The 15,801-nt window shown below is 49.2% G+C and overlaps 1 protein-coding gene across 1 annotated transcript in view; it reads right to left on the reverse strand.

The window, feature by feature from the left end:
* The window catches only part of itga2.2 (integrin, alpha 2 (CD49B, alpha 2 subunit of VLA-2 receptor), tandem duplicate 2), a 315,510-nt gene that overhangs the window by 92,572 nt on the left and 207,137 nt on the right, over positions 1-15,801 (reverse strand). The window contains exons 8-9 of the mRNA XM_072497064.1: positions 9,798-9,948; positions 2,977-3,142 (exon numbers count right to left, since the gene is read on the reverse strand). Of these exons, the coding sequence (XP_072353165.1) occupies positions 2,977-3,142; positions 9,798-9,948 (317 nt within the window). The remainder of the gene's footprint in view (positions 1-2,976; positions 3,143-9,797; positions 9,949-15,801) is intronic.

A 15,801-nucleotide genomic window follows, 5' to 3' on the forward strand; every position in this document is an offset into this window, starting at 1 on the left:
TTAGTTTAAACCCTCCCGAAGAGTACTAGAAAACCTCCCTCCCAGGATATTGGTGCCCCTCTGGTTCAGATGCAACCCGTCCTGCTTGTACAAGTCCCACCTTCCCCAGAATGTGCTCCAGTTATCCAAATACCTGAAGCCCTCCCTCCTACACCATTCCTGCAGCCACGTGTTCAACTGCACTCTCTCCCTATTCCTAGCCTTGCTATCACGTGGCACCGGCAACAAACCAGAGATGACAACTCTGTCTGTCCTGGCTTTTAACTTCCAGCCTAACTTCCTAAACTCCCCCTCCCCCTTAAGGATCCTGAAGACACGATCTGAGACATCCCTGACCCTGGCACCCGGGAGGCAACATACCTTCCGGGAGTCTCGCTCGCGACCACAGAATCTCCTATCTATTCCCCTAACCATTGAATCTCCTACAACTATTGCTTTTCTATTCTCCCCCCTTCCCTTCTGAGCCCCAGAGCCAGACTCAGTGCCAGAGACCTGGCCGCTAGGGCCTTCCCCCGGTAGGTCATCCCCCCCAACAGCATCCAAAACGGTATACTTGTTTTGAAGGGGAACGACCACGAGGGATCCCTGCACTGTCTGCCTGTTTGTTTTTTTCCCCCTGACTGTAACCCAGCTATTCTTGTCCTGTACTTTGGGTGTGGTTACCCCCCTGTACCTCTTCTCAATCACCCCCTCTGCCTCCCGGATGATTCGAAGTTCATCCAGCTTCAGCTCCAGTTCCCTAACACGGTCTTTGAGGAGCTGAAGTTGGGTGCACTTCCCGCAGGTATAGTCAGCGGGGATACCGGTGGTATCCCTCACCACCCACATCCTACAGGAGGAGCATGCAACTGCCTAGCCTCCATCCCCTCTTACCTGACAGAATATAGCTGCCCTGTGGACTAACTGGATCTCCACCCTCCGACTCTGCTCCCAGTCAGCTACACTTTCTGTAAACTCCTGGCTCTCTTCTCACTCTTTGCGGAAATGTCGGAAACAAAGTGAAAGGAGTACCTTACTCCCTCCTCACCTAACTCCCTCGGTCACCAAACTCTTACCATAGCACTCAAAATGCACCAAATTCAGCACTCGGTGCAAACAAAGTCTGCACTGTAGGGGATCACTTTGAGACTGTGAATCTAGCCTCTGAAAACTGGCCTAATCCAATTAACTAATTAACAAGCTCCAGCTGCAAGTGCCTACAAGTAGAAGCTTGTTTAAAGCTGATTGAAAATTCACCTTCTTCTAAACCAAACAGCAACTTTTAAGTTAATTAACTAAATAAAAGAAAGACTAAACTTTAGATAAAAATGAAGCCTTATACTCCCTCGGTCACCAAACTCTTACTATAGCACTCAAAATGCACCAAATTCAGCACTCGGTGCAAACAAAGTCTGCACTGTAGGGGATCACTTTTATACTGTGAGTCTAGCCTCTGAAAACTGGCCTAATCCAATTAACTAATTAACAAGCTCCAGCTGCAAGTGCCTACAAGTAGAAGCTTGTTTAAAGCTGATTGAAAATTCACCTTCTTCTAAACCAAACAGCAACTTTTAAGTTAATTAACTAAATAAAAGAAAGACTAAACTTTAGATAAAAATGAAGCCTTATACTCCCTCAGTCACCAAACTCTCACTATCGCACTCAAAATGCACCAAATTCAGCACTCGGTGCAAACAAAGTCTGCACTGTAGGGGATCACTTTTATACTGTGAATCTAGCCTCTGAAAACTGGCCTAATCCAGTTAACTAATTAACAAGCACCAGCTGCAAGTGCCTACAAGTAGAAGCTTGTTTAAAGCTGATTGAAAATTCACCTTCTTCTAAACCAAACAGCAACTTTTAAGTTAATTAACTAAATAAAAGAAAGACTAAACTTTAGATAAAAATGAAGCCTTATAGTCCCTCGGTCACCAAACTCTTACTATAGCACTCAAAATGCACCAAATTCAGCACTTTGAGTGAAGATATTTTTCTCATCTCAGTCCTAGATGGTCTACCTCATATCCTGAGACTGTGACCCCTGGTTCCAGGTTCCCAAACCAGGAAAAACATCCTCCCTGCATCTAGTCAGTCAAGCCCTTTTAGAATTTTATATGTTCCAATCAGATCTAAAGTCTAGTGTACACAGACCCAGTCAGACCAATCTTTCCTCATTGGACAGACCCACCAACCTGGTATCAGCCGAGTGAACCTATGCTGCACGCCCGCAATGGCAAGTATATCCTTTCTTTGGTAGGGTGTCCAAAACTGCAAGCAATACTCCAGGTGAGGTTTCACCAAGGCCTTGTATAACTGCAGCAAGACATCTCTACTTCAGAACACAAATCCTCTTGCAATGAAGGCCAACATACCATTTCCCTTAATTGCTTGCTGAACCTGCCTCTCCACTTTCATTGACTGGTGTCCAAGGACACACAGATCCCTTTGTATTGCCACGCTTCTCAATATATCACCATTTAAATAATACTCTTCCTTTCTGTTTTTCACACTCATATCTAACTTTCGCTGTATTCCCACTTCCTTCAACCATCCAACAATCTTGACCTCTGTTTTTAACTCTTATAGTATATTCCTTTGCCCTACAAACTTCTTCGAAATGTTTTTTCCTCTGGTTTAAATTTCTTGCATTTTATCATTTATTTATATCTCCTTGTAGTCAGATCAAACATTGGAAACAGTTTGTTTTCCTCTGAACCATGTTTCAGAATTTTAGACTCATAAAACAATTCATCCCATGATGTCCTCTGTCCCAAGGAATACATCCCCAGTTTTGCAAGTCATTAAAAAAAAAAATTATTTCCTCACAGCAAACAGTATCCTGTAGAATCTGTTCTGCCTCAACCCCCTTTCTAAAAAGCCATTCCGTGTCATTCTGGCAGTCTTTCAGATGGATTAATTATTTAAAATTCCCCAATAGGGTGAAATAAAAATGTAAGAATGTAGAATACTTTGAAGGAAATAAAAAGGAAGATTTACCTTCAATACTAAAGATACGTTCTCGGAGAGCACCAGCTATTTCTATCAAGGCAGCTTCTGAAGATACGTTGAAAAAATGCTTCTCTGTTGGGTCACTTACAATAGACTTGATTTCATCGATTAACTTGTCTGGGTTTATGTTATGTCTTGCGTAATATCCAAGAACCTATGGAATAAAAGAAAAATGAATTCTACTACATGGAAGTCAATTGGACACTTTTGCCAGCTGTGCCAAATTCAATATTTTTTTTCAATTGTTTCGATTCATAAATTGAGTTTGCTTGGGATGTTAACTTGATTCAGTGGCAACACCCTCATATCTCAGTTAAGAGATAATGGGCTATAAAAAAGATAGATTCACGGTGCAGGATATGCACTCAACGGCGCATCCACAAATGCCAATGCCAGAGGACGGCGAGGCTTCTAGAACTCATTCCAGCTGCCCTCCATCCCAAAGTGGAAACTAGGGATCCTTTTACACCCATAGGGAAGAGGATAACGCTGGTGCACAGTCAGTGGCCATCTACCCAGGTGACTCCAGGAGTGTCCAGCCTATCTGAATCCTCTCTTCCTGTGACCACCTCAGCTCCAGCTGCACAGGGTGAGGAGGGTGGCACTGTTTCGAAGCAAGACTGCGGAAGCAGGCCAGGGTCCTCCAGGTCTCGGCGCTCCAGAGGACACCCGCGAGGTCATTACAGATAGCAGAACGTGGTAGTCAACAGGCTGTCTCTACCTCCGCTGTGAGTGCTGGGGAAGCACCAAGATGTAGCGGCAGGTTTAAGAAGGTCACCAAGGATGATCTTAGATATAGAGAGACAAAACTCTCTGGTGACATCGCCATGATATAATCCTGCTCAGTGAGGGTAAGCGAGCTTCGATCAGCCAAACGGGAGTCAGACATTCACTGAAGCTCCTTGAGGATCTATTCATTATCTCCATTGTAAGTCGTCATCATCCTCCTGCAACGTAGGGACTAAAGGCAATTGTTTCCCCCCGCCCCGCATGACACCAGCCTTATTAGTGAGGATGTGCACTGCCAGCAGTCAGAGTGTAATGTTCATAGAAGGGATGTGAGTATGATAGAAAGTCCGAATTGGTTTGCCTCATCAACCTCCATGAATCGAGCGGCAATGAGTGCATCTTGAACTCTTCTGACCCCTCTGGTTATCACCACTGCCTTGTGGTCGACATTCTCTCCCACCAGGACCTTCTCTTCCACATCCATGTCTTCTTCATCAAAGGAAAATGTGCCGCTCCTCCATGAGGGCAGCACGGTAGCCCAAGTGGCTAGCACTGTGCCTTCACAGCGCCAGTGTCCCAGGTTCCATTCCCTGCTGGGTCACTGTCTGTGCGGAGTCTGCATATTCTCCCCGTGTCTACGTAGGTTTCCTCCGGGTGCTCCGGTTTCCTCCCACAGTCCAAAGACGTGCAGGTTAGGTGGATTGGCCATGATAAATTGCCCTTAGTGTCCAAAAAGGTTAGGAGGGGTTATTGGGTTACGGGATAGCGAACTGGCTAACCGATAGAAGTCAGAGAGTGGTGGTGGATAGCAAATATTCAGCCTGGATCCCAGTTACCAGTGGCGTACCGCAGGGATCAGTTCTGGGTACTCTGCTGTTTGTGATTTTCATTAATGACTTGGATGAGGGAGTTGAAGGGTGGGTCAGTACATTTGCAGACGATACGAAGATTGGTGGAGTTGTGGATAGTAAGGAGGGCTGTTGTCGGCTGCAAAGAGACATAGATAGGATGCAGAGCTGGGCTGAGAAGTGGCAGATGGAGTTTAACCCTGAAAAGTGTGAGGTTGTCCATTTTGGAAGGACAAATATGAATGCAGAATACAGGGTTAACGGTAGAGTTCTTGGCAATGTGGAGGAGCAGAGAGATCTTGGGGTCTATGTTCATACATCTTTGAAAGTTGCCACTCAAGTGGATAGAGCTGTGAAGAAGGCCTATGGTGTGCTCGCGTTCATTAACAGAGGGATTGAATTTAAGAGCCGTGAGGTGATGATGCAGCTGTACAAAACTTTGGTAGGCCACATTTGGAGTACTGTGTACAGTTCTGGTCACCTCATTTTAGGAAGGACGTGGAAGCTTTGGAAAAGGTGCAAAGAAGATTTACCAGGCTGTTACCTGGAATGGAGAGTAGGTCTTACGAGGAAAGGTTGAGGGTGCTAGGCCTTTTCTCATTAGAACGGAGAAGGATGAGGGTCGACTTGATAGAGGTTTATAAGATAATCAGGGGAATAGATAGAGTAGACAGTCAGAGACTTTTTCCCCGGGTGGAACAAACCATTACAAGGGGACATAAATTTAAGGTGAAAGGTGGAAGATATAGGACGGATATCAGAGGTAGGTTCTTTACCCAGAGAGTAGTGGGGGCATGGAATGCACTGCCTGTGGAAGTAGTTGAGTCGGAAACATTAGGGACCTTCAAGCAGCTATTGGATAGGTACATGGATTACGGTAAAATGATATAGTGTAGATTTATTTGTTCTTAAGGGCAGCACGGTAGCATTGTGGATAGCACAATTGCTTCACAGCTCCAGGGTCCCAGGTTCGATTCCGGCTTGGGTCACTGTCTGTGCGGAGTCTGCATATTCTCCCCGTGTCTGCGTGGGTTTCCTCCGGGTGCTCCGGTTTCCTCCCACAGTCCAAAGACATGCAGGTTAGGTGGATTGGCCATGATAAATTGCCCTTAGTGTCCAAAAAGGTTAGGAGGGGTTATTGGGTTACGGGATAGGGTGGCAGTGTGGGCTTAAGTGATTCAGTGCAGACTCGATGGGCCGAATGGCCTCCTTCTGCACTGTATGTTCTATGTCCATCTCCTCCTCAAGCAGGGTACAACAGATGAGCACAATGCGTGACACCCTATGTGGACTGTACTGCGGAGCTCCACCAGACCTCCACCAAAGAGGTGGGGCATAGCAGCATGAGCCTTGTTGTATCTGGTCTCAGCTGCACTCTGTGGTCTCTGCACAGGCGTCACCAGTCATGTCCTCAGTGAGTAACCATTGTCCCCAAAGATCAAACCCTGTGGCCGCTGTGGCCCATCAAACATGCCAGGGATCTAAGAGCAGCTCAGAATATATGAGTCATGCACACTCCCTGGGAACTGAGCACACACCTGGAGGATTCACTTCATGTGGTCACAGACCAGCTCAATATCAGAGAGTGGAAGTTCTTGAGGTTTATGAACTCCACTCCTTGATGACACAAAGGTTGGAGAGCCATCTGAGTGCAGTCAATGGAAACCTACTCGTGTCGAAAGCCACACATCTGGTGAACCCCATGGCACTTGCATCCTGGCTTGCCTGATCCCAGTCAAAATGGATCTAGTTGTACACCCTGGCAAATATTGCGGCATGGCACCATTCAGTACTGGTCCACACAAACGTGGGCAAGGCATAATGGCACCTGGGAGGGGGTCTTCCAGGCCATTTGAGGCCCCTGGGTGGTTGGGCTCTGCGCAGGGTGGTACCTTGGCTCTGTTGCTGGCACCCGGCCATATTGACAGTGCCACCCTGGCACTGCCAGCATGATGGGTGGCACTGTCAGGTTGACAGAGGCTGCAGTGTTCTAGGCTGGCATTGCCAAGGTGCCTGGGTGACAGGTTTCCCATTCCAGGGTTCAGGGCTGGGTGTGCCTTGCCCTTAGGAGGTGAGGCGAGGGAGGGCTCAAGGACCCCCCAAAAGGTAAATTGGGGAAGTGGGGGGGGGGATCCAGAGGCCGCGATGGAGAGCAGAGGTGGGTCGGATTCTGTGAGTCATCTTCCTGCACTGATGAGCTGAGCTCGTCAATGCAGGAAATGAGGTAAGTGTGGCCTCGGCAGGACGTTTCTCGCCAAAGCCAAAATAAACAGTAGAGCCCCGTCAGATAGAGGGGTCGTTCTCGGCGCTGCAGGTGCCAAGAAACACCCAGCAATATGCATCCCAAAACAGAACTCTGTTTTTTGCATGTTAAATCGCGCCCAAGATCTCTCTACAGTTCTGTGACACAAATTCCAGTTATATAAAGCATATTGTAGTTTAGAATCTAGTAAAAGTGGGCAGCACGGTAGCATTGTGGATAGCACAATTGCTTCACAGCTCCAGGGTCCCAGGTTCAATTCCGGCTTGGGTCACTGTCTGTGCGGAGTCTGCACATCCTCCCCATGTGTGCGTGGGTTTCCTCCGGGTGCTCCGGTTTCCTCCCACAGTCCAAAGATGTGCAGGTTAGGTGGATTGGCCATGATAAATTGCCCTTAGTGTCCAAAATTGCCCTTAGTGTTGGGTGGGGTTACTGGGTTATGGGGATAGGGTGGAGGTGTTGACCTTGGGTAGGGTGCTCTTTCCAAGAGCCGGTGCTGACTCGATGGGCCGAATAGCCTCCTTCTGCACTGTAAATTCTATGATCTATGAAAACAGAAAATTAAAGTTGGCAGCATAAGACACTAATTTGGTGTCATCTGAAGAACTGTGTCCAATTCTGGGCACAATACTTGAGGAAGGATGTGAAGGCATTGCAGAGAGTACAGAAGAGATTCACAAGAATAATTCCAGGGATAAAGTGTAGCTATGATGATAGATTGGAGAGTTTGGGACTGTTGCCATTTGAGAAAAGAATGCTGAGAAGAAATTTGACAGTGGTATTCAAGATCCTGAGGGGTGTGGACAGGGTAAATAGTTCCCATTCAAGACTGAATCAAGAACAAAAGAGCATAGATGCAAATTAATTGGCAAAAGGAGTAAAAGTGATGTGAGGGAAAAATAATTCACCCAGAGAATGGTTGGAGATTGGAACGAACTCCCTGAGAGGGTGGTTGAGGTAGGTTCGATCGAGAGGTATTCGATTAGTAAGAGGCAACTTGGTTTTGTGAAGGGGAGGTTGTGTCTCACTAACTTGATAGTTTTTCGAGGAGGTCACTAAGATGATTGATGCAGGTAGGGCAGTGGATGTTGTCTATATGGACTTCAGTAAGGCCTTTGACAAGGTCCCTCATGGTAGACTAGTACAAAAGATGAAGTCACACGGGATCAGGGGTGAGCTGGCAAGGTGGATAGAGAATTGGTTAGGTCATAGAAGGCAGAGAGTAGCAATGGAAGGATGCTTTTCTAATTGGAGGGCTGTGACCAGTGGTATTCCACAGGGATCAGTGCTGGGACCTTTGCTGTTTGTAGTATATATAAATGATTTGGAGGAAAATGTAACTGGTCTGATTAGTAAGTTTGCAGACGACACAAAGGTTGGTGGAATTGCGGATAGCGATGAGGACTGTCAGAGGATACAGCAGGATTTAGATTGTTTGGAGACTTGGGCGGAGAGATGGCAGATGGAGTTTAATCCGGACAAATGTGAGGTAATGCATTTTGGAAGGTCTAATGCAGGTAGGGAATATACAGTGAATGGTAGAACCCTCAAGAGTATTGAAAGTCAAAGAGGACAGGAGTACAGGTCCACAGGTCACTGAAAGGGGCAACACAGGTGGAGAAGGTAGTCAAGAAGGCATACGGCATGCTTGCCTTCATTGGCCGGGGCATTGAGTATAAGAATTGGCAAGTCATGTTGCAGCTGTATAGAACCTTAGTTAGGCCACACTTGGAGTATAGTGTTCAATTCTGGTCGCCACACTACCAGAAGGATGTGGAGGCTTTAGAGAGGGTGCAGAAGAGATTTACCAGAATGTTGCCTGGTATGGAGGGCATTAGCTATGAGGAGCGGTTGAATAAACTCGGTTTGTTCTCACTGGAACGAAGGAGGTTGAGGGGTGACCTGAGAGAGGTCTACAAAATTATGAGGGGCATAGACAGAGTGGATAGTCAGAGGCTTTTCCCCGGGGAAGAGGGGAAAATTACTAGGGGGCATAGGTCTAAGGTGAGAGGGGCAAGGTTTAGAGTAGATGTACGAGGCAAGTTTTTTACGCAGAGGGTAGTGGGTGCCTGGAACTCGCTACCGGAGGAGGTGGTGGAAGCAGGGACGATAGTGACATTTAAGGGGCATCTTGACAAATACATAAATAGGATGGAAATAGAGGGATACGGACCCAGGAAGTGTAGAAGATTGTAGTTTAGTCGGGCAGCATGGTGGGCACGGGCTTGGAGGGCCGAAGGGCCTGTTCTGTACATTTCTTTGTTCTTTGTTGTTGAGGTATTCAAAAGGGAATTGGATTGCTATCTGAAATTAAAGACGATGCAGCGATTCCGGTGTTTGACTGGAATAGGCACTGTAAGAAGTCTTACAACACCAGGTTAAAGTCCAACAGGCTTATTTGGAATCATTAGCTTTTGGAGCGCAGCTCCTTCCTCAGGTGAGTCACCTGACGAAGGAGCTACACTCCGAAAGCTAGTGATTCTGAATAAATCTGTTGGACTTTAACCTGGTGTTGTAAGGCTTCTTACTTTGAAAATAAAGAGTATGCAAAGTTACGCTGATAAGGCAAGGGGGTGGGACTAGGTAGAATAATCTTTCAGAGAACCAGTGCAGATTTGATGGGCTGAATGGCCTTCTTCTAAATGGTGAAGATTCTGTATTAGTCAATAAGTGTTTAAGTTTACCTGATATCTGCAATTTGAACAATGTTTTCATCCATTTCGCATAAAAAGATGTGATTAAATAACCAATAGGGCAATGTCACCTGAATATGACAACCATTTGCCTGACATAGCCAGCAGTAATTTCCCAGCTAATGTTTTTCTTTGACTGGTGCATCAAACTACGAAATTGTAGAAAAATATATTTTCAAAAGATTCTGTTGCTCAGTGCATAACTTTGCTAAATATTTTATAACAACTGTTAAACAATTGGTATCGAATTTGCTGACAAAAATGTTGACTTTTACTTACAGCAATCCCAAATCGGATTATGTTTTGTTCTTTACAGTCCGCTATCACCTTTGGTAACAAGTGTTTGTCATGAGATTCACCATCAGTTACAACAACCATTACCTTTGTTGCTTTTGGCCTTCCACCATTTTCAGGTAAGAACGCGTTTTTCCTGAAATATGACAAAATAGCTTAACACATTGCAAAACAGATCTAATTCACGCAAAAAGCTGCCAACTTTACTACAAGTCACTTACCTCAGTGAATTCTATAAGTTAGCAAAATAACTGCCCAGGAATCTATAAGTCTTTCAATCGACATACAGTTGAAGCACCATGTTATTTGGTTTGTAACAAATGGTGACATTAAACTTGCATTATAAATTAAGTATGAGGTAAAGCATATGGCTGTACATTTTTACCTGCACCAAAAATACTGACTGCCAAGCTACCGTTATAAATCTGTTCAGTCAAAGAGGAGAGGTTGGAGCGGCAGAGGGTAATAGATGAGATGTTGGAGGTAGATAGTGATGCACCCATCAATTCACACGAGACGAACAGTTGAAGTGAACAGTGGTTTTAATCAGCTAGATCTGTGCCTGCCTGTGACTGCTCTGTACTGAGTGCCGCCGACAGGCATACTGAGGGTTGGCGTGAAGGAGCTGGACCCTCTCGACTAGGGGGTTGGACTTATGGCTCCTCACATGCTTTCGGAGGAGGACAGGCCCCGGTGTTGTCAGCCAGGACGGAAGCGAGGCCCCGGTGTGGACTTCCTGGGTAAAGACAAATAGGCGGTCATGAGGGATCTCATTCGTGGCTGTGCAGAGGAGTGAGCGGAGCGCGTCGGGGAGGACCTCATGCCAGCGGGAAACTGGGAGACTTCTAGACCGTAGGGCCAGAAGGACGGCTTTCCATGCCATCGCGTTCTCCCTCTCCACCTGTCTGTTTCCCCGGGGGTTGTAACTGGTAGTCCTGCTCGAGGTGATGCCCTTACCGAGCAGGTACTGACGCAGTTCGTCGCTCATAAACGAGGAGCCCCGGTCACTGTGGACGTAAGTGGGGAAACCGAACAGGGTGAAGATGCTGTGTAGGGCCTTAATGACAGTGGCCGCGGTCATGTCGGGGCAAGGGATTGCAAAGGGGAAGCGGGAATACTCGTCAACGACATTACGAAAATACGCATTGCCGTCAGTGGAGGGGACGGGCCCTTTGAAATCGACGCTGAGGCGTTCAAAGGGGCGGGATGCCTTAACCAGGTGGGCCTTGTCTGGCCGATAGAAGTGCGGCCTGCACTCCGCGCAGACTTGGCAGTCCTGGTCATGGCCCTGACCTCCTCGGTGGAGTAGGGCAGGTTGCGGGCTTTGATGAAGTGGAGAAGCCGGATGACCCCCGGGTGACAGAGGTCATTGTGGATGGCCCGGAGTCGATCATCTTGCGCGCTGGCACATGTGCCGCGGGACAGGGCATCTGGGGGCTCGTTGAGCTTCCCCGGACGATACACAATATCGTAATTGTAGGTGGAGAGTTCGATTATCCACCTCAAGATTTTATCATTCTTGATCTTGCCCCGCTGTGTGCTGTTGAACATAAAGGCTACCGATCATTGGTCGGTGACGAGGGTGAACCTCCTACCAGCGAGGTAGTGCCTCCAATGCCGCACAGCTTCCACAATGGCTTGAGCTTCTTTTTCGACCAAGGAGTGTTGAATATCGGAGGCTTTGAGGGTACGGGGAAAAAAGGCCACGGGCCTGCCTGCCTGGTTAAGGGTAGTGGCCAGGGTGACATCTGACGCGTCGCTCTGCATCTGGAAGGGGATGGACTCATCCACCGCGTGCATCGCAGCTTTGGTAATGTCTGCCTTGATGCGGCTGAAGGCCAGGCGGGCCTCAGTCATTAGGGGAAGATGCTGGCTTTGATGAGTGGGCGGGCTTTGTCCGCATAGTTGGGGACCCACTGGGTATAGTATGAAAAGAACCCGAGGCATCTTTTCACGGCCTTGGGGCAGTGGTGGAGGGGGGGTTGCAGGAGGGGGCGCATGCTGTCGGGGTCGGGTCTTAGGACTCCGTTTTCCACGACATAGCCGAGGATGGCTAGTCGGGTTTTGCGGAAAACGCATTTCTCCTTGTTGTAGGTGAGATTGAGGGCTTGGGCGGTTTGGAGGAACTTCTGAAGGTTAGCGTCATTGTCCTGCTGATCATGGCCGCAGATGGTGACGTTATCCAAGTACGGAAATGTGGCCCCCAGCCTGTACTGGTCTATCATTCGGTCCATCGCTCTTTGGAAGACTGAGACCCCATTGGTGACGCCGAAGGGAACCCTGAGGAAGTGGAAGAGGTGGCCGTCTGCCTCAAAGGCAGTGTAGTGGTGGTCATCCGGGCGGATTGGGAGCTGGTGGTATGCGGACTTCAGATCTACCGTGGAGAAAACCCGGTAGTGTGCAATCTGATTCACCATGTCTGCTATCCGGGGAAGGGGTTACGCATCGAGTTGTGTGTACCGATTTATGGTCTGGCTGTAGTCTACAACCATTCGGTTCTTTTCCCCGGTCCTGACGACCACCACTTGGGCTCTCCAGGGGCTATTACTGGCCTCGATCATCCCCTCCCTCAGGAACCGCTGGACCTCTGACTTGATAAAAGTCCTGTCCTGGACACTGCACCGCCTGCTCCTGGTGGCGACGGGTTTACAGTCGGAGGTGAGGTTCGCGAAGATCGAGGGAGGGGCGACCTTAAGGGTCGCGAGGCTACATACGGTGAGAGGGGGAACTTCAGCGTCAGCCTCCTGAGGTTGCACTGGAAGCCCAGTCTTAACAGGAGAGGAGCGCAGAGATGGGGGAGGACATATAGTTTAAAATTGGCGTACTCGCCACCCTGTATCGCAAGGTTCGCGACACAGTGCCCCCGGATCTGCACTGAATGTGATCCGGAAGTAGGGAGATTGTTTGGGATGCAGGGGAAATCTGGAGAGAACAGCGCCTTACCGTGTCTGGGTGTATGAAGCTCGCCATGCTCCCAGAGTCAAACAAGCAGGGCGTTTCGTGCCCATTGACCCGGACGGTCGTCATCGAGTTCCTGACGTGCTTGGGCTGTGACTGGTTGAGGGTGACAGCGTCGAGCTGCAGGTAGCCGGCGTGGTCGGAGGTAGTGGAGTGGTCCCAAGATGGCGGCCCCCATCGGTCGCACGTGTCGGGCGGCGTTGAAGATGGTGGCCAAGATGGCGGCCACCATGAGTCGCACGTGTCGGGTAGGGTTAAAGATGGTGGCCCCCACGGTGCTGATGATGCACCCGAAGGGGGCGGTACCGGCAGGCACGCAGCCACGCTGCGGGGTCTGCATGCCTGTGAGTCTGTGAGCCGGGCCTGCGATTTAGGAGCTTTGGATCTGGCCAGGCAGACTTTGGCAAAGTGTCCTTTCTTGCCGCAGTCGCTACAGGTCGCGTTCCGAACCAGGCAGCTCTGCCTGAGGTGCCAGTTCTGGGCGTAGAAATATCAGGGCAGCGCCCCGGGTTGGGCGGGCAGCCGCGCGGCACAGGCCTGGGACACCCTCGGGTCGGGTGACCACGAGGGAATCACGTGGTCGGAGGTGAAAGCATTGAGGCTCTGAAACGCTACTTCTAAGGAGGTGGATAGTTTTACCGTCTCTTCTAGGTCGAGGGCGCCCTTTTCGAGCAGGCGCTGTCTGACAAAGTTGGACCGAACTCCAGCCACATAGGTGTCCCGGATGGTGAGTTCCATATGCTGCGAGGCCGTGACGTCCTTGTAACTGCAGTTTCGCGCGAGTACCCTCAGGTCGCGGAGGTATTCCTCCAGCGATTCCCCGGGGCGTTGACAACGAGTGGTGAGGAGATGCCGCGCCAACACTTCGTTCACTGGCCTAACGTATTGCCGCTCCAGGATCGCGACTGTGTCTGCATACGTGGTTGCTTCCTCGATAAATACGGAGATTCGGTGGCTCACCCAGGCGTGGAGGAGACTCAGTTTCTGTTCCTCTGCGACGGCGGGCGAGGAGGAGGGGGCGAGGTAGGCCTCAAAACAGCGGAGCCAGTGCGAAAAGATTCCTTTGGCTTCAGATGCCTGTGAGTTGAGTTCCAGTCGATCAGGTTTGAGGGCGGCCTCCATCGCGATATCTTAGCTGATTAAATTGATGCGACCATCAATTCACACGAGATGAAGAGTTGAAGTGAACAGTGGTCTTAATCAGCTAGATCTGTGCCTGCCTGCACCTGCTCTGTACTGAATGCCGCCTACAGGCTGCAGATCTATATACCTCCCCCGAGGGGGCGGAGCCATAGGTGGAGCCCACAAGGGCATCAACATAATACAATACAATGTAATGCAATACAATGGTGAATGGTAGCAGTAATACATTCACCACAGATAGGAATTATGCAGATGATGGGGACCCAGCGAAGTTGGAAAAGAAGAAGGAACTATAGGCGAGCTTTGACCGACTATCTACCAGGGAGGCGCTGCGCCAACTGAGGCGAGCAAGGGGTGCAGTTTACGAGCTAAGGCGGGGTGTATGGAGATAAGGCACGGTATGTTAGCAGGTCAGCTTCGGAGAGGGGCGGCGGTAAGGGAAATTGTTCAGGTGAGGGACAGGGCAGGGAAGTTGGCGGTGGCTCCGGATCTGATTAACAAGGTCTTTGAGGAATTCTATGAGAGGTTGTAGAGGTCAGAGCCACCTGGGGGAGACTGGGAGATACAGGAATTTCTAGATGGGCTGGAATACCCGAGGTTAGGGGGAGGGGGACAGGGCTACATTAGAAGAAGCGATAGTGGAGCAGGAGATAAAGGATGCGATTGGGAGGATGCAGTCGGGGAAGGTGGCAGGGCCGGATGGGCTTCCGGTAGAATATTATAAAAATACAAAAATAAGCTGGCACCCCCGATGGTGGGGATGTTTGAGTAGGCGATAGGGAAGGGGGTGTTGCCATTAATTTTGGGGCAAGCATCGATTTCCCTGTTGCTTAAAAAAGAGAAGGATCCGCCGGTGTGTGGGGCGTATAGGCCCATATCACTTTTAAACGTGGACGCAAAAGTATTGGTGAAGGTACTGGCGGGTAAGGGCGGGTAAGCTGGAGAGGTGCCTCCCGAAGGTGCTAGATGAAGATCAGACGGGGTTCGTGAGAGGAAGGCAGCTCTTTTCAAACGTTAGAAGGGTATTGAAAGTGGTTATGACACTGGCGGACTGGGTAAAGCTACTATATAAGGAGGCGAGGGCGAGTGTCCGCACGAACAACATCGGCCCGAGATACTTTTCTCTCTACCGTGGGACTAGGCAGGGATTTCCTATGTCCCCCCTGCTGTTTGCACTCGCGACTGAGCCATTGGCCATCGCATTAAGAAGTTTGGGAGTATGGAAAGGAATAGTGTTGGGGGGGGGGGGCAGAGTATAGGGTATCCTTATATGCCGATGACTTGCTGTTATACGTGTCGTAACCGAGTGTCAATAGGGGGAATATTGGAACTGCTTCGGGTGTTTGGGTCTTTCTCGGGGTACAAACTAAATCTAGACAAGAGTGAGTATTTTGTGGTGTCTCGGCTGGGGGTGGAGGCAGGGGTGGGGGTGCTGCAATTCCGTAGGGCAGAGACTCACTTTAGATACCTGGGGGTGCAGGTTGCTCGGGATTGGGGGGGGGGCTCCGCAGGTACAACATTTCTAGTTTGGTGGGGAGAGTGAAAACTGATCTGGCAAGGTGGGATGGTCGCCCTCTGTCACTGGCGGGTTGGGTACAGGCGGTTAAAATGAACGTGTTGCCGCGATTTCTGTTTATTTTCCAATGCCTGCCGATTTTCCTGCCAAAGGCATTCTTTAGAGAGATTGAAGGAATGATTACCTCGTTCATATGGGAATAGAAGGTGGCCAGAGTTAAAAAGGTGCTGCTACAAGGGGGAAGGCAGGCAGGGGGTTTGGGTCTTCCAAACCTGTTGTATTATTACTGGGCGGCAAATGTGGAGAAGGTGCGGAGCTGGGTCAGAGGGGTTAATTCTCAGTGTGTCAGAATGGAGGTGAGTTTGTGCAGGT

The sequence above is a fragment of the Scyliorhinus torazame genome, chromosome 3 (genome assembly GCF_047496885.1).
Source record: "Scyliorhinus torazame isolate Kashiwa2021f chromosome 3, sScyTor2.1, whole genome shotgun sequence".
NCBI lineage: Eukaryota > Metazoa > Chordata > Chondrichthyes > Carcharhiniformes > Scyliorhinidae > Scyliorhinus > Scyliorhinus torazame.